This window comes from Parasteatoda tepidariorum, chromosome 10 (assembly GCF_043381705.1).
Source record: "Parasteatoda tepidariorum isolate YZ-2023 chromosome 10, CAS_Ptep_4.0, whole genome shotgun sequence".
NCBI lineage: Eukaryota > Metazoa > Arthropoda > Arachnida > Araneae > Theridiidae > Parasteatoda > Parasteatoda tepidariorum.
The window spans coordinates 7,960,508-7,980,731 of record NC_092213.1 but is presented as its reverse complement, the minus strand read 5'-3'; the positions used below and the strand labels follow the sequence as shown (position 1 = coordinate 7,980,731).

The 20,224-nt window shown below is 29.8% G+C and overlaps 1 protein-coding gene across 8 annotated transcripts in view; it reads left to right on the top strand.

Moving 5' to 3' along the window:
* The window catches only part of LOC107447759 (uncharacterized), a 34,436-nt gene that overhangs the window by 10,009 nt on the left and 4,203 nt on the right, over positions 1 to 20,224 (top strand). For 7 of the 8 annotated variants that reach the window (XM_016062790.3, XM_016062764.3, XM_016062780.3 and 4 more), the window contains exons 6-10: positions 1,524 to 1,606; positions 10,776 to 10,797; positions 11,987 to 14,098; positions 17,366 to 18,358; positions 19,454 to 19,669. In XM_016062790.3, coding sequence (XP_015918276.2) covers positions 1,524 to 1,606; positions 10,776 to 10,797; positions 11,987 to 14,098; positions 17,366 to 18,358; positions 19,454 to 19,669 — 3,426 coding nt within the window. Of the gene's footprint in view, positions 1 to 1,523; positions 1,607 to 10,775; positions 10,798 to 10,954; positions 11,020 to 11,986; positions 14,099 to 17,365; positions 18,359 to 19,453; positions 19,670 to 20,224 lie in introns of those variants that run through there. The other variant, XM_016062795.3, reaches the window with a different exon arrangement.

The window sequence follows — 20,224 nt, the reverse complement described above, 5'->3', positions numbered from 1 at the left end:
TTTGGAACTGCACCAAATCTAATTCGCATGGTTTGAATTTCAAACATAGATTTTCGTATTTAATTTAAAAGTTTTGCATTGCGATTCATATCCACTTGGTTTAAAAATCATGACTTGTATTCACGGGATTTAAAAATCCAATGTCACGATTTTAAATTCCAATAGCGTTATTCATATTTATGCGATTTTAAAATCCAATATCATGATTCGGGTTCACAGGATTTTAAAATTCCAACATTGCGGCTCTTGTAAGAACTAAGATTTTTCTTAAATAAGGTACTGTAAAGGTGTGATATTCTTCATTCATAGGCAATTTAATTATAAATATTTTTAAAAAAAATTATGTTAATTTTGAAGCGTGTATATTGATATTTTGCTAGATAAATTTTCAGAGCTTTACACTTTGTGCCACACTTACCCGTGAATATTATTGTGTTTCATTTAGAGCATGATGCTCTTTCTCAGGGTTTGAAATATTATAATCCTAAAATATTTGTATAATTATAGCATACCTGCCATGCCAGGCCACGTCTTCTGTTTTTTAAACGAAGATTCCTGTATTTTTGTATTTTACGACTATCTCCTGTTAACCTGTATATACTCAAATTTCTCCATATTTGTTGGAATTTGGTCATAAAATATTGCTGATGGCGAAAATACTTCTCTTATTCCTCAAGAGATAGTGCACTGCAGTTTGTTGAGTGTTAATAGTTTAAATAATTATAGATAATGGTTCAAATAAATCTTCTTTAAATTGAGATTTATATACATATTTTTTACCTTGTGGTAAATGTAAGTGCTCATATTATTTCCAATTTTGAATTTCTCTTTTTGACTTACCTTTTATGTATGATATATTTCTATTATGTATGATGTATCAAAACTTTACTTGTAGCCTAAAAAATTTCACTATCAGTATTTCTGTTATTTTATTTCATTAATGTTGGCAGGTATGTTATAGAATCACTATAATTAAAAAAATTGGTTTGCATTTTGCAGCTCACTTAATTGAAATGCGTAACCTAAATTAGTGATCATTTTTCATTCTCTATTTTAAATATTTGCTAGTTTTTGAAGCTCTTAAAATATTTTATTTCTGTTTATCTCTCTTTTTTTTAAGACTTCATTTTTTAAATTTTTGGTATCCTGGAGATATTTATTAGATTTGCTCATAATCCTTTTTATAATTACTGATATTAGTCTAATTTTTTTTCTCTTAAAGGTGTAATCAGTTCATTAGATTTGCTCAAAATCCTTTTTATAATTACTGATATTAGTCTGATTTTTTTTCTCTTAAAGGTGTAATCAGTTCAGTTTTTTTATTCCATAACAATCATACACTATCTCATATCTATTGATTTCCAATTAATAGTATAAATTATGTACTGTTTTTTTTTATTATTTTTGATGCTATTTGAAATTGATTTTTTTGTTGATTGATTTTTTTATATTGATTTTTTTTAAAAATTGATCTGGCTTAAAACAACTTAAATGTTTCTTTTTTTATGTGTGTGTGTGTGTAGGCGAGGGTGAAAAGAATCACACTATACCTATATCCAATTTTGAACTTGAAGAGGAAAAAAGTCCAAATGGAAAGAAACGATTGGTAAGGAAAACCTTTATTTAGTTATTTAATTATTTTTATCAATTTAATTATATGTATTTCATTTTAACTGGATGATTGTTCAATGTGCAGTCTAATTTAAAACTTGATATATTACTATTACTATATCAACTATTTTACCTGAGACTAAATGCCGTTTCTGCTGAGGCATTTTCTGTTNTTTAACTGGATGATTGTTCAATGTGCAGTCTAATTTAAAACTTGATATATATATATATATATTTATCAATTATAAAATGATAGAATATGAAGAATATGAATGCTATAACAATGTATTTTATGTTAACACAATTTAAAAATCACACATCAAGGTTCATATTTGCACAATTTAAAGGGTCTCACATTGTGATTTTTTTAAATTCATATTCTCACTTTTTATATCAAACATAGCAATTCGTAATTCACACGATTTTAAAATCTCGCATCATGATTTGGCGAAATATATCCATAATTCGATATCTCCAGTGAAAAAGCTCTTTATTTTTACTGTAACAAAGTGAAGCAAAGCAACTATTTTACCTGAGACTAAATGCCGTTTCTGCTGAGGCATTTTCTGTTTTTTTTTTTTTTTTTTCAAAAGACATTCAAGTTTGTTGTAGAATACCAAATAGAAGCTTTTAGTCCCCAGTTGGTTCCAATCATTAGGTTTTCACCCCCTAGAACATGCCCATTGTTTGATTGTAATAAACTCCTTGGTTACTAGATTTCTGATCACTTTTACCTAGCTGTGTTAAATACAGGTCAAATTCAAGATTATTAAACAGTAAGGTTTTCTCTTTCTGATGTCTTTTTTTCTATACACTTTTCGAGCTATCAATGATATTCATATAACTAGCAATTCAAGTTTATAATAGAAATTTTTGAATTAAGTAATAGATTCCAAGTTCTAATGTTAAAGATAAAGCAAAGTTTTCCTTCATATTTTCAATGTAAAAATTAGATATACAGTCAAACCCCGCTATAGTGAACCTTCAAAGGACCGAAATTTTTGTTCACTATAACCGGGAGTTCACTATATCCGTTACTCAAGCAATTTAACTAATGGCTCCCAAACTCCTCCCTTTTATTGCACATTATTCAAATAAATGACTGAAAAATATTATGTAATAGCAAAAAATGCGTTATTTTTCATTACTCTTCGTCTTGCGTGCAACAAAAAATTTGTCATTTTTAGCTGATGAGCAATCCTTAACATCAGATATGGAAACACTTCTTGACTATCAGATAATTTTCCCTGAATTGCTATTATTCCGCTTTTTAAACCTGTCTAACCTGCCATTCGAGCATATAAAAGTAGTCTCATAAAATCGCTTAGCAAATTCATCGACATTTGTCCAGATACTTCGATTGGTGAACCACTTCAGTAATGCTTCTTCAACATCCTTGTGATCTGCTTTTTTCAACTTTTTTCTGCCATCTAAATTTTTTTCATGAGCAGAAATTATTAATTGCCTATTTTTCCATATGTTACATATGTACTTGGATAGTTTATATTCCCTGCAAATATCAACTTGATTGCATCCATTTTCAATTTTTTCTGATTATGCCCATCATTTTATCATCAATGGAGAACGTTTTACGTTTACTGCTCGCCATAGTTAAATTTGAGACACTTGTTTGCAGGATTTTTTTAACTGAACTGAGAGCAAAAAGGAGTTGAAATGAGGGCCTTATCAACACATATTAGTGTCCAACCCTTTGACCAATAATGAATAATTACTCATTCCCTCTGACAGAAAATGCATATTGATCCCACTGACACCTTACAGGTGCATCATCTGCCTGAGTTGGAAACATCTGCTTGGTTTGCTTAGGGATGGGAAAGTGAGATAAAAGAAGAAAACAAGAAAAAATGCTTATCGCTACATTCCCCTCTATAAATCGTTTTAAAAATCGGTATATGTATTTATTTTGAAGTAGAAATTTCAAAATTAATACAAAAAAAATTAAGAAAAAAAATCAGTTGAAACAGAAAAAAGTTCATTATATCCAACTTCCTCACTTTTTTGGTTCACTATATCCACAAAAAATAGCATTGCACGTGTATAGCAAGGCACGGGACCGAACAATTCGTTCACTATATCCGGGATTTCACTATAAACCGTGTTCACTATAGCGGGGTTTGACTGTATACTTTTTCAGAACTTAACCCGAAACATTGCATGTGAGGTTGGGTTCCGTCCAGAGAAAAATTTATATTTCTCAAGATAGTGGAAGAAACTGAAAATCCTGAAGAAAAAGTAGACCAATTGTAAAATAGAAATTACCAAGATTAGTTAAAATAATTTGTACTAAATTTTGTAGCAGATTGTGCTTTTGTATAACATAATAATTCAATACTGTTATGTTTTTAAATCATTTTAAGACAATTTTTTTCCCCGATAAAATTTACTAAAGTTAAAACTTATTTTTGGTTTAGATTTAATATGTTACTAAATTAAATCTTCCTTGTATTAATTCAAAATTGCTTTAGAATTTTTTCTTCTTATTTCTAAAATCTGTTTGGGTAATAAATATTATAATAACATTGTGTTTGAATCTATTTTTCCGCACTCTTTTTTGGTAAGCTTTAGTTTCGTTATGATAATGACACAAATGTTCTCGAATTCCAAGGGATAAGAACCATTTCGATTTGTGTTAAAATAGCATTCATATTTGTAGCTTTTGTTGATTTTTGTTAAAATTTGAAATAAAGGTTTTGTTTATGAGGAAATTAAATGTAAAATAAATATATAGGCCATTCAATGTATGCGTCAGTGCAACTTGAAAAACCTGGTTCTAAAAATCTGAAGGAAAAGGAATTAGTTATCATTGTTTTCCAAAACAGAAATCACTATCAAAACTTTAGGAGGGGTGTAAAAGATTCATTTAATCCGTAGAACATCACTCATTTTCTCACTATGATACATTTGAAATTTCTAAACCAGGCTCTCCAACAAAATATTCATAAGAAAAGAAAACTGCAAAAGATCATAACAAAAAATTCCTCAATACAGTTTTTTATAAAACCAAAATTAGTTTATTAAGGAATAAAATTTTAGGAATATTTAAGTTTTTTAATACTTTTCTTATGTTTCTACTGTTACTTTTCTTTACTTTAATACTTTTCTTATGTTGGGTTTCTTTTTTTTTCTTTTTTTCTAATTCCATATCAATAACTTATTTGCCACCGTGAGTGAGGAATAAAATCTCCCTAGGTTCATTCGTAATTGGATAAGTATTACCATTTTTATTCAATAAATATTTAATATGAGGTGGTTTCGATTTTCAATGTTAAATTGTTTGTAACTTCATTCTTAATGTCAATTTTATCAACTAAACAGTAATTTCATTGTAATACTTTTCTACCGCCTTACAATTTGTACTAACTGTTACATAAGAATCTTTTTGATTTCTTATAAATTTTTTTAGTACTTTTTTAAATGTATTCAATTTTCTTAATTGGATGAATGCTTAATTTAAGTACTGAAAAGAAAGCTTTTTAAAATATGCTTTCAAAATTATAAATCAACATTCTATTCATATATTTTCTCTGTTAACCACAAAAAATAACATTGGTTTGAGTCAAAGTGAAAAAATGTATTTACAGGGTGGCCACCCACCTGGAAAACCTTGAAAACCTGGAATTATCAGGGAATTTTTTTTATACTGGAAAAAACCTGGAAAAATCAGGGAAATATGGATAAAAACCTGGAAATTTTAAAGAAAAGCTGGAAATTTTTTCTTATATATTTTTTTAATTTCACTAATTTAAATTATTTGCTAATTTTCTTAATTTAAATTGTTTCATCCATTATACCCACATTTTTTAGACGGAAATGTATCTCCAAACAGTTAAAATATCATCAACTTACTTTGCTTTCATCAAAATTTGCTCCATTATAACCCTGTTAAACTAGAATACAACATAAAATTCTCCCATGCAAATGTAGAAACCTTTGATCTCTATGCAGACTGTGCAATTTAGGAAAGGCAAAGATTATGGTGGATGTGGAAGACGGGGTTAGGATTCGGTTTTTAAATTCTGTCCGTGTTCACACAATGATTCAAGTTTGTTCGCAATTGAGAGTGGTAATTTTTTTCTATTTTGACAAAATGAGTCAAAATGTTTTTGTATTTTTAACTTTATTAAATTCTCTAAAAATTAGTTGGTTATAATTTAATAATAATAGATTTTATATTGCACTCTTTTTCTGAAAGCTTTTGAACTCCCATTCAAAGAAATCTGTAAATTATTTTTTCTCAGCAAACCAACCAATCACGCATTTTCCCCCATCACTAACAGCAATGTTTGTCGACAAATTGTTACAATTCTTGCATTAATGCTAATTTTTTCTATTTCATTTTAACCTTTTATAGTATATTTTTATTTTGAAAAAAGTTTTTTTTAGAACTAACTATATATTAATATCAAATTTTACGGTTTTGTTGGTAAATATTAGTTTTTTGATTCAAAATTCGAATTGTATAGTTATCACAATATCGAAAGTTCGTAAATGTTGCTTGCATTCCAGAGATGATATTTCAAAACTATTCCTCTTTTTACCTAAAAAAGCTGACAATGACTAAGGAATATATAGGAAACATATTAAATGATGTATATACATAAAATATAATTTTTTTTATTCATATGTGTTTAGTCAGGAGAAGGAAAACGAAACTTAGTGTTTTAGTTCTGCACTGTACAAGATTCCAGTTGTTCAAACAAAAACAATTAACTATGCTAAACTAAAAAACTGTGTGTTTAGATTGGAATTCTTTAAATGTTTTAATTTCAAATAAGAAAAAAAATCAAAAAAGTATAAATTTTAAGGAATTTTATCTATTTTTTTTCTTCTATAGAGTATAGAACTAAAAATTAGACAATTTTACATTTCTGACATTTATTTTTTTATACTGAATCTCTTAAAATAAAAATGCTATTTCAAAATACCATTATTTAAAAATTTGACTTGAGATATTGGTTTAAGGAAAATATGATCAGTGAATTTTATAAAAAGCACTGGTAAGATGAAATACAGTATAATGCAGTATACAGTACAGCTTTATATTGAATTGTAATTACAGTGATTCACAAAAGTGTTGATACACTTATGACTTTCAATGAAATAAGACTATCCATTAATTAAAATGAATGTTTCAGAATGTATATTTAATGATAAAAAATGTGTTCTAATCTTAACAAAACTGAAATATTTTAAATGACAATATGAAATATTTTAAAAACAAAGGAAAAGTTTATTTTTAAGGAATCAATCATCAAAAAGTGACAAAAACTTTATCCCACAAAAGTCATCATACACTTTTAAAGAAAAAACTCAGTCTATTAGTAAATCTAATTTTTCGTTAAATTAACATTTAGTGGAGTTTCCTTTAGCATCTACAATAGCTTTTAAAGGTTGAAAATACGTGTAACTAGTTTTTTTTTTGTCAGGTGAAATTCGTGCAGAATATTTTTTTAAAATTTTTACAGAAACTTTTACAACACTCAATTGCAAATTTATGAATTTTTCCACAAAATTTATAATTTTAATCTCTGATATGAAGTCCTTCTTTTAAGCATTTTATCACATATTGCACAGTTCAATTGAATACAGTAAACTAATTTAACATATTCATTACTGATTTACCTCTTATGAAGACAAATAATCAAATTTGGTCTATTTTATTACGACCACAAGTCATTTTTAAATGATAAAATAAAATATTACGGAGTTAGCAAGCAAAAATTAAAATATAATTTTGCTATTATAGGTTTGATACTAAATTGCTAATAAAGAAATAAAAAATTAAATGAAAAATAATTAAATAAAAAAAGCAATTGACGATAATTTTAATTCTGAGATCCAAAACATTTAAATGTACGATGACTTTCGTGGGGTAACATTTTTGTTACTATTTGATTAAAAAATTAACTTTTGCTTTGTTTTTAAAATATTCCGTGCAGTTTTGCTAAGAATAGATTATACATCTTATTATCAAATACCCATTGTGAAATATTCATTTTAATTATTGAATTTTTATTTCCTATTTCAATATAAGTTATAAGTGAGTGAGCACTTTTGGGAGCCACTGTAATTATTAAAAATTATTGATATATAATCACCTGAAACGGTTTTCTTTTCCTTAATGAAAATATATTAAACAATACTTATCCATGGTTTTATTGGTTATTCTGATTTTGTCATTTTGTGGGTACACTTTGAGCAAATGCTACTTAAAGTAACACATTAAATTCAATAAAAACAATATATTCTGCAAGCTGAACATATTATTTTCTCCACGTCTTAATTTTTTAAAAATTAATGTTGTACCAGAACATTAAAAAATAATAAAAAAATATTTTGTAAGGAAATTAATTTTTTTTCAAGATATGTTTAAAAAATGACATTTTGAATAAGATATTTTATAATACAGGCACTTTTCTTGTACACATCCTACACTTTATAAGAAAAAAGGAAAAAAACACAAACCTGGAAATTTTAAGATTTTTACCTGGAAAACCTGGAAAAATCAGGGAAATTTGAAATCTGTTTTGAGTGGCCACCCTGATTTAAATTATACTACTGTTATTTTTTTAATATTATGTTACAGGGGTCTGTCCTGGGCAAATTTACTACCGTTTAGCGGTACCTTCACATATTCACCGTTCAATCAAACAGTACTTTCACAAATTCAACTTTACGAAAAACAGTAGTTTCACAAAATACTTTTTGAGTTAGCAGTAGTAAATTATTGCATGCTATAAATTTGTTTGAATATATATTTGTCTTTTGTTTTATTACTAAAAATCTTCGTCTTTATTTATACTTATTAATATTTAATTTTTGCAACTACTCAGTATTTACCGAGGACAACGTCAAAACTTGTCTGAGTATGTTAATATTAAAAACCTGTTATTTTATCTCAGTATACTGTTATCTCAATATGCTAAGTGTGCTTAGTACTTGGTAAAATACTAATTAAAATGGTATTGTGTACTTGTTGTGTTGATTTTTTAATTTTCACAAATTATTTATAAAGTTTCACATAGTAGATACCTTTTAAAAAAACATCGACAGAACCCTGTGTTATCCAACAATTTATGTTCTATGAAAATTGAAGCTGAATGAATTAATGTTTTTTACATGATTTTGTTTCAAAACTCTTTTTTAATAAACTGAGTTTTCATAAATGAGAATTTAAAGAAGATAAAATCAATTTTTAACAATATTTAAATTATATTGATAGTTTTTTTACTACATATTCTACCCAGATACTATTTATATTTATCATAATGAAGTGACATTAATAAAAACCGTAATATGTAATTATATTTAAATAATTTATGACAGCATTCAAAAGAATTACAATGAATCAAAAATACACCAATCAAATATCTATTGAATATGTGATGCCATGAAACGTGTTAAAGAACCGATTGAAGAAACTTCCTCCAGAATAGCACAACCTTACATGTCTAATGAAAGTAGAAAGGAATTTTCAATGGGGAAGGGAAATTAAGAGCATTTAATGCATCATTTCAACTTGCGTGGCCTCAACCTATATCGTTCAGATAAAAAGATGTTGCCTATTTCATATTTGTTTAGAGAAATACAGTGAATTCGCGATAATTCGAATCTGATGGGACTGACGAAAAACTTCGACATATCGGAAGTTCGACTTACCGTTAGTTTCGGTTTGGACTTTCAAAATATTGTCGGATTATTTAATAAATGCTTATCAATTACAAATTTTCCAAATGCTTACAATATTTAAGATCATTTTTCTGACAGGACATTTACGATAAGACTGTTTAAGCACTTTATGATACCCTGGTCTATCGGCTGCAACTTTGCTGTTGTGTTTGGCGGGAGAAACCGCAAGTTTACTGCTTTCAAATTAGGTAGATCACTATGCGCTGTGCATTTATACATAAAGAGTATCACTTTTCTTTTTTTAGCGAAGAATTTCCGATCCAATTTTCTTACATAGTCTTCAAATAAAACTGATGTCATCCAAAACTTTTTGTTAGACTTGTAATCCAAAGGATACGTTTTTACATTCTTGAAACATCGGGGATTTCGGTATTTTCCGATAACAAGTAAGGGCAATTTCTCTGTCCCAGACGCATTTCCTCCAACTAGGACAGTCAAACGTTCCTTGCTCATTTTACCCCCTGAGCAGTTTTCATCCTTAAACATCATAGTCTTATTTGGAAGACATTTAAAAAATAAACCCATTTCATCAATATTGAAAGCATCATTTTAACTGTATGCTTGAAGTAAATTTGGTAACGTTTCATTTAACCACTGTTCACATACTTCAAGAGGGACAGCTTTAGCTTCTCCATGAAGAGTGCGAAAGACGTTGTGTGTGTTTGTTGCAAAGGAAGGGGCAAGATATCAACTCCTAGGTTTTTTTTCTTGCTTTAAAAGATCCAAAAAAAATCGAGTTAACGGGAGTAAAATTCGAGTAATCGAGAATAATTAACACGAAATTGAAGATAAAATGGTCGGGCCCTCATAAAAAAATCGAGTTATAGTAAGATTCGAGTTATCGAACTTCGAGTTATAGCGAATTGACTGTATCAGTCTTTTTGTGTATGCACATAAAGAGTTAGTTTTTATATAAAGCTTGTTTTGATTCTGATCATTAATGTACTCATAACTATAGACTAATGTGATGTATATAATGAAAAGTCATTTCAATTATAGATACTTCTTGTTTGATTAAATCAAAATAAGATTAGTTTTTCTCTCTGTACTTTACTTGCCTATTATTTATTTTATTTACTATCAATCAAGTAAACGCTAAAAAATAGTATGACTGGAAAAAAAATGATTTGACTGTTTTCAATGTGTCTAGTAAATTCTAATTTTGTAGCTCATAATTTATTTTGCAAGTGAAGAAAAAATCACTAATGCTATTTTAGGGTGATTAATATAAATAATTTGTTTTTCTTAAAATAAGGCATATATGTGGAACATAAATTTCCTTCATTTGAACTAAAGGTTTCTTTTTGTAGTTGAAAATTGTCTCCATTATGATTTTTAAAAAAATATCAATATAGGTCTATACATTACTAGTTTTATCTTATTTTAAAAATACTTTCTTTGATTTGTAAAACTCATTTGTCATAAATTAAAACTTTTTATATTTTCTATTTCAGGTGCTTGTTTTTGAAGAGAAATGTAAGTTACACAGTTAAGATCAAGTTTTGTATTGTAGTTTTTTTTCCTGTAATAGACAAATCTTTTCATATTAATTTATTTCTCCTGTAGGTCTTATATTATATAATAGATGATCCAGTATGGTATAGCTTCTGGTTTATGAGAACTCAATCATGTTTGCTGAAATGGTGATCTAGTAGCATGAGCTGCTCAAACTGTTTCGGCGGTGATAGTGAGTCCGAGGTAAGACATTCAGGTCGGCATAGCACTCTTTCCGATCTGTCCTCGTGATTCCTGAAAACCGATTGTTTAAAAAATCACTTTTATACAGTTACAGTAAAACCTCACTGATTGAAAAACTTTGTACACATTGTTTTGATTTGAGATATAGTTACAAAAGTATTTATTCTAAATGTCTGTTCATCACATAAGATCAACTATTAAAGGTACAACAAATACGAACAACATTTTGAATTATTTGTCAAAAGTAAATCAAACAATGTAACTGCAAAATCACTCGATGAGATTATTGGTTAAAATTGTTTCATATAAAAAATTTTAAATGCCTGATTTAAATATTACATTGTACTGTTCCACAGAAAATTATTCATCCAAGCTAATTCATCCAAGCTAGTTGTGTCTCAAGATGTAAAAAATATATGCATAGAAATTAATCTGTTTGATATATTGAGAAAAATAATTACCTCTGAATTCAATTTTACTATAAGATGTTAAAACGTCCTCTCAAACCCCAATTTATTTATGTTTAAATGTATATGAAAAACAGTCTGTGTGTTAAAATTTTAAAAAAAATAATAATAGTAAATTTTTTCATGCAGTGCCTGGACAAGGTATCTTTATCGAAAGTAATTTCAATTTTATTGCTCTTACAATTTATTTTTGTATTCTCAGTATGTATTTTAATGTTATATGATCATGTATTTTTTGTGAAAACAAATAAGGTTTTAAAAACTGATAGCTATAACACTGTTAGGCAAACAACAATATCACAATTTCCTCTCTAAGCATATTGCAACTCATCTGAAACAAGGTTGCAACAGGTAAATGATTTTTTTTTTTTTTAAGTAAATTATGCTGAAAAAGCAAATTTTGCTAGTTTCATAATTACTGCATAAAAATTTATGATATTAAAAAAATTTTTTTGTGATTTAAGTTATTTGCTATGTTTATAAATCTATGAATTATTTAGGTATACTTCCTGAAGTTCCTCAAGATGATAAATTCAAAGAGAATGACTCCAAAGATGATGAAGAAAGCACAGCCTTCCAACCTATTGTGTTAAATGAAAAATATCAGAAGACTGACTGCATATCTAATCACTCAGATAGCAATCCCAGTAATATGTGCAATTCAAAAAAGCTGATACGGTCAACAAAATCTATTTCTTTGAAAAGGAAGGGAGAGTTTTCCCCCCACAAAAAGTCAAAATTTAAAAAGTTATTCAACATTGTCGAAGTAAAGGGATCCTCTTCGTCGCAAGAATCTTCTTTCAGGGAAAAGTCTGGTATTTCTGATAGAAATGAAAAAAGAGGCAAATTATTTAAAGAAATGATTAACGATACTAATCAATACATTTCAAATTATACTAAAAAGGATAAACCACCCGTGAGAAGTTCTGCTAATACATTTTACAAACCTCCTGGTGGAAACGAATATGAGAAAAAAAGATTAGGTTTAAAGTCATCCCGTTATAATGTTAATAGTAATAGAAATGATGTCTTCTATTTCAAGAATATTACCCAAAAAATTTTGAAACTGCCAGGGAACTATGAATCTAACTGTAACAGTATAAAAACATTATCAACTAATTTTTCTGAATTAGTTAAAGAAATGAAGAAAGAATATAAAGCATCGTTCTGCTCATCTGGTAAAACTTTTCTTCCAAAAGAATTGCTGACATCAGAGGAAATTTCAGAACTTCCAAACTTTTCAATGAGGAAATCGAATGATTGTAACCCCAATTTGCATGAAAATGGGTTGAGCTCATCACTTTTTAAAAGAAGCCCTCAAATTAATGAAAAAAGAAATCATAAATGCTTTTTCACAAAAAACCCTGTCTCTTCACAATCGTCAGGTTTAAAAAACAATAACAGGTTATGCTTACTTTCAGATGACTCTAATGATAAAAATATTTTCTCAAATGCAGAAAATTTGATTGAAAAGAAAGACAATTTACTTGAGCCTGAGCAAAAAGATCTGCATCAACTAAGTCAAAAAAATAATAATTTAAGAATAAATTCTAAATTCAAATTAACAACTAATATTGATAAAACTGAAGAAAGCAAAGTAAATATGATAAAGTCAGTTCAATTAAAAACACCATATTTTGCTAAACCGGATAAGGACTCAAACAGTTTACATAAATCAGACTCTTTAAATCATCAAAATATTTCTGAAATTTTGTCCAAGCCATTCGTCCCTGTGAGAAGAAGTAGTCGAACTAAGTCTAAACCACCCAAAGCCAAAGATGAAGTAAAGAATTTACTTAGCCGTGAAACTTTTGGTTATAACTTTAATAGATTAAAAACTGATTCTTCTACATGTTCTGCAGAACTTATTAAAAAAATGAATCAGTACCAAGCATCTGTCCGTACCTCTGCTACATTTCAAATAAATGACTCTGCGATATCTCAGATGAACATCCATAATGTATCCTTGAATTCCCCATTAAAGAAATCGGACATTCTTAAAAAGTTTCGATCCTCTTTGCAGAAAAGTAAATTGGTTGACACAGCTAGCTCTTTTGAAACAAATGATGAACTCGATATTTCCACCATAACTGAAACAAATATTAAATTTAAATCTTCGTCAGAAATGAACTCTAGGTTCAACAAGCTATTTTCCAAGGAAAGTAATGCTGATAAAAATACTGGTTTATATTCAGCTAATCCTAATGTTAGAGTGAAAAATAATATTCTGAAGCCTGGAGCGAATCCTATTCTTGACACACAGAGTAATATATCATCTATACCTTCACTTAGAGAATTTGAGCATCCATGTAGATCAAAATCAAATTCTGAAAGCAAATCCAATTTTAATGAAATGTTGAAGGAAAAAACAAAACTCCCTTTTTGCTCATCAGGTTCAACTAATAACGCTGCTGTAGAAATTAATGATTTGGAGACTGGATCACACGTAAGCTCAAATTCTAAAAGTTTATTCGATACTGGACTCATGGAAGCATTTATTGACTCAACAGATGAAGAGGTTGCTATGGATATTGAGGCACAGTCTTCAACAATACCTGAGATTTCAGAAACTTGTTTCCTGAATGAAAAAATCACTTCACATTTAAACAAACGTAGGTACCATTTAATTTTTTTAGTGTTAATTAATAATGTCAAGTTAATTTTTTATGTGAAAAAATTTTTTTAATATAAAATTAGTTGATAAAAACTGTTGCACTCTTCAGGGGTCTGTTTGGAAGAAATTTGGGCCTGTTAATGGACCCTTCACAAAATATCTTTTCATAAAAACGAACCAGTCATAAAATATTTTAACTTAAAAACAGACTCTTCTCAAAATAATTTATCTTTTAATTGAATCCTTCACAAATTTATCTTCATTATTGTTTTGTTAATCAAATAAACCTTTCCTGGGGGGGGGAGAAAGACGGTTGTAAATGAACTTAAGTTTTGTCTTCGGTCGATGCTTCTTTCTGATTCTTTTAACCAGCTGTCCTTTTTTCTCATCCCACCATCTCCTCCTCCACTGTTCTCTTCCAGACTGCTCGGAGGCTGATGACGTCATTGGTCGGTGCTCTGGCTTTGCATGTGGCAGGAAGAGAGAAAAGTTCAGCTTCTCTGCAGATAACATTTATTTCGTCTCATAAAAGTTTGTTGCTGGTCGCATCAAGTTTTATTTATTTCACAAACATGTTTTCTTGCTAGTTAGAGCATTGTTTGGTTTTCTCACGTGTTTCCATTTCAAATCATGAAGTATACACATCAGAATTGCGGCATTAGAAATACTGACTATTACATAAAGAAAGTGAAACCGACCGATGCTACAAGGTGTCTTGCTATTAAATCTTTTTTTAAAGCAAACGGACCGTCGAGTATTGAGCTAGAGCAACCACCACCGATTATTGAGCGAGAGCAATCGCCGCTGAATACAGAACTAGATCAACCACCACCGATTATAGAATGAGAGCAATCGCCGCCAAATACCAAACTAGATCAACCACAGCCGATTTTTGAACGAGAGCAATCCCCGCCGAATATTGAACTAGGTCAACCACAACCAATTATAGGGTGAGAGCAATCCCCGCCGAATATTGAACTAGGTCAACTATAGCCCCCAAATACCGAAGAGTACTTGCCGTCGACTAGTGAGCCAAAAAGATTGGTGCCGAAAATTGCACGAGAAAAGTTACCTCTGAATATTGTGCGTTATGAAAAACTTTATAACTGGCTCTATTACAGTATCTCAGCTAAAGGATTTTTGTGTAAAATATGTTCTGTTATTTATCAAAATGAACCTTGGATTTACCTAGCTGTAAAATTTGGCGATCATCCAAGTAGAGTTATTAATAAACATCCAGACAGTTCCAAACATTTTTCAGCAATAGCAACTGGAAAAAATACTCCAAGAAAATCGTTACATGAATCATTTATTGAAGGAGCAGAAATAATTTCTGAAAGAAACAAAGAGGCTAACAGAAAACTTGTCACTGAGTACATAAAAATAGTTTATTTTATGGTATAGAAACAATGGGCCGTAACAGAAAATTTTGTTTCTTTGGTGAAGTTTATTGGATAAGATCTGGATGATTCAGACATTCATTCCATCCTATTTAAGTGCATGTGGCAAGAATGCAACATATTTGTCGAATGTTTCTGTTGATAATATTGTTGGTGCAATTTCTCTCTATCTTGAGCAAATTACTAGTACGAATTTAAAAGTAGTAGACTCCTTTACATTAGCAGATGAATCACAATGGGGGCAACTTGGTTTAATAGCCTACTATAAATTAAAAGGAGTCCCGATGGTCAAAGAAGAATATCTTGGGGTGATAAACCTGGCTTCAACTTATGCTGAATCAATAACCAGTGCAATAGAGAAATTTATGATGGTAAAAGGAATAAATATGGCAAATGTTTTTTGTTTTTTGTTTTTTTTGTGGTATTAGATGGAGCAAATGTTATGAGTGGAGAATTATCTGGGGTTCAGACATATGTCCTCACATTCTATATACAGAAACCATAGATTGGCTCTAATTTCTGCACATCTGTTTAAGAAGCATGCAATTTTACAAGATGTCTATTCCCTGCTAATTAGTTTATGGAAACTTTTCCAGTGTAGTAAATGGTGACTGATGCACATTAAATCTGTCGAGTCTCAAAGTCCATGTTCCCATAACAAATCATGCCTCTGGGGGTACTGATCCAGGAGTTTCCTTGTCTTCTGGATTGGTTCAAAGTTACAAGGGTACGGAGTTGAACATAGTAGTCGTAAACCCAAAAATTGGGTCGGCAGTTCAATGACTTATAAAATTCCTTCAAAATTGTCACTCATAATTTTTTTAAAAAAATTTTTACTATTTTTTTTAAAAGTTGAATTTCATAAAAAGGTGAATCTTTTTTTTTTTTTTTTTTAAAAACCTAAATGGAGTAAGGAGAAGGATAAAGTTTTGTGTGGAGGATTTAAAGAAGGGAATTGCAGTGCTAACCTTCGTTTATAGCTTTTGATTATAGATTAATCACATAGTTATGAGTTCGTTAATATGGTTTGTAGTCGTAAACTCAAAATTGAGTCCGCTGTTCAATGACGGTTAGAATATAGTTCTACTAGAGCCGCGATGGCTCGGGTTGATAGATCGTTCGCCTTCCAATGAGGTGAAGCGGGTTCGATCCCAGCTATGGCTGGTTGAAAAGAATTCCGCATCCGGCTTGCACCAACCACAGCTTGTCTGCCTCAACAGCTGACAAACGCCAGTTCTTCCCATCCATGGCAACCCCCTTCCAATTTCCAATCTTTAGGGTTTCCAGTCATTTTCAATGAGATTGAACCATCTGGTAGGGGACCTCTGGGACGTAACCCCTCGAGGGGCTCTCAAAGGTGACAATTCTTGTTTGCTATTTTCAGGGCTTCTCTATAGATGGCCCAGCCATCTAAGCCTATTACTGCAGATTATTTGGGGTCATTTGGATAAAATGAAGCCGGTATATGCACATTGTTGAGTTTTTTAAATTGGGGGTCTTTTACAGGTTGGGGTAGCTGGTCCCACGCCCCTCCTTTTAAGACATGCATGAGCTACATTGGGACTATTCTGCCACACCCAGTAATCACATAGGTGAAATTATCATTCACACTTAGCATATATGTGTAGTTTATCTCATGAGCATGAAGATTGTACCATAGTAACAGTAACTTCTAGTAAGTTACGAATCGATCATTAGATCAAACTTTACTCTGGGAGTTCTTTTTCTTACTTTTAACTTTTCCTCCAGAGGTGGACACCTACCTAGAAATAAGCCTTAACTGTAATTATTTTTCTTTCTCTGTACACTGTTCATGTATACATGTTAGTTTATTTAGTATTAAAGTAGTAGTTATTGTTTTACAGATGCCTTGAGCAGTTTACCTCAGCAGTGTCATTCTCTTCCGAAGCTCAAATGTAAATGGCCAAAGATTGTTATAGTAGACTGTTTGAAACAAAATGCAAAAAATTTAGCAGATGGTGTAGTGTCGCATGATGTTGAAAAAAAGAATGACTGTGTTGCTTCTGGTGAAAGCCAATGTCTCTTGATGAAATGCAAACCTTTAAAAATAATTTTAGAAGATTGCATAGAAAAAAACACAAAACAAGTAAGACCTGATATCAACATCTCTCTTTGTGAAAATGAAACTGTTAAAATGATACCAACCTCAACCAATGCTTTTGAAACTAAAACAACCGAAGCAGTAAAACTTAGTAAAGATCCAACACTTGGAAATTTGAGTGTTAAAACAAATACTAACAAATACATGGCAGTAAAGAAGAGATACATTGACTATCATCGTCTAAATAAGTTGGCGAGTATTTCACCGCTACTTTCTGGTGTATTTTCTGATCTCGAGAGAAGGGTTTTGACTAAAGATAATTTAAATTATTACTCGCAGATCCTGTTTGATATACTCATTGATGAAAAACTCATTACTAAAAGTAGTGAGATAATATATTATGTCTTGAAATTCCTTTCCCTTGTGAATAAAAATCCAATTCGTTTTTTCAATGAAACACGTGATCCCGCCATATTTCTACCTCCAGTAGAAAGGTGTATTGTATTAGTTATACAAAAGATAAATTCCAGTACATTATCTCATTCTAAAGGATTTTTAAATTCCATCACTGTAAATATTCATCAACTCTTACTTGGAATGAACTCTTTAACACTGAAAGGTTGTTGTGCTCTGAGTAGAGTTTATGCTCAAATATGCAAATCAGAAGGAAAGGAAATGATGGCTTTAACGCTGTGTTGTGATTTGTTAAAGACTTTGCATAAATTTTCTCCAATGATAATCGCCTGCATTGCTGGAGTCTGGCCTGGTCTGTTTGAAGTACCTTATAATGCATCTGGTATGTTACTTTTTAGTTATCTAGCTTATTTTCATTTAATTTATATGAGCAAATTTGATAAATTATGATTGAACATCAGTTTAGTAAAACTTAATGCTTAAATTTTTTTATATCAACCTTTAGTGTTCTTCAGATTCTAAATCTGATTTTCAAATTAAAAATATGTTTAAATTTTGTAAAATATAACTTTATTACTGATTATCAGTGATATAAATCGAGTTCCGTGAAGCTTAATAATTTGTGTAAAAGCTGATTTTAAAGGCACATATGCAATATGGTCATTAGAAAGATTTTCCTAAAAATAATTTAAGGCAATGAAGAATTTCTTGAAAAGCTATGTAATATTTTAGCGTGTTTACATGAATTTTGAGACTTTATATTTTTGAGATCCTTATTTTATCAGTAGTTTATCAAACAATGCTAAAAATAAAAAGTTTTTTAAGAAAACTTGAAGTAGTTCAACTTTCCAGCCATACTTTTTCTCTATGTTCATAACTAAGTAAGGTTTATGATTTTCCACTAATTCAGAGAATTCTGCATATTCTCAAAACCATTGCTTCAACGGTTCCTAATTGGAATTTCCGACAACTTTTTCCCCACTAATCTCTTTCAACTTTGATTTGAATTTTTCTTCTCTGCTTTCTTGAAATTGAGAGTCTTCATCTGTGCTTTTCTGATTTGGGGAAAGAATGCATAGAGAGGTTTTCTGTTGCACTCTCCTGCTCTTATCTTACCAGTCCCTTGTGCTTTTCACCTTGCCAATTTTTAAGTGCCATTGACCCGGAAAAAGAAAAAAAGTTCTTAGTGGCAAAAAATAAAATGTTCAACCTCCAAAACAAAAAAGGGATTACCGCATAGGCCACCATGGTAGATGAGAACTCATACCAAAATTGAATGTCTTAAATCAATAGCGCCAGGAAATTTTAAGAACTAGCACATGTATGCCGACTAAATCTCATCACTATTTTCATGCAAACTCCTATTTTCATTTATAATTTTTAAATTTGTAAGTGCTTAATCAATTTGAACTACGTACTATTTTTTTTTTCTTCATTGATTGGTAGTTGTTATAAATGAAATTATTTTTCTTTGTAGATGAGGAAGTCATTTTCCATTCAGCTATAGCTCTGGGCTCTCAAAAGTGCCCCAACATCAAATCTAAAAAACTGAGATCGAAATTTCAAATGTATCCTTCTCAATTTAAAGTGTCAAGTGACATTCTGGGAGAATTTATGTCAGTTTCTCCTTTAGAACCTACAGAAGAAATTGTTGATGTATTGATGGATGCTATTTCAAAAAGATGTATGAAAGGTAAGCTCTAATGAACCCTTATTCAAATTATAAAAATATTTATATTATGCATAATGGATAGTTTGTGTTAATTTCACTGCAAAGCATTTTATAGTGGACAAGCTTTAGGACACTGTGGTCAAATTTACTGTAAAAAAGCATGGCTTTTGTAATCTTATCCGGTACTTTTTAATTTCTCTTGTGCTGGCGATTAAGTTGCCTATGCAAAGTCATCAAGCGCAAGTAAATCTTTTTTCTTTTTTTTTATATTAAATTTTTAATGTGACAGCTATTTTTTTTTTTCAATAAATAAATAAAATAGCTGAATTTACTTGCACATTACAGGAAGAAACTACAAAGCATAAATATAAAATTGCGGTGACCACAGGATAGACATATATTAGGAATTCAGCAAAGATATCTGGAAAGTCTGGGGAAATAAATTTATGTTTGTTACCTAATTATGTTACCTAAAAGTTAAAAAAAATAAATTCAGAAAAAGATTGGTTTTAGAATATAATACTTAATATTAAATATTAAAACATATCTGAATGAAACACCTTGAACTGGTGCTTT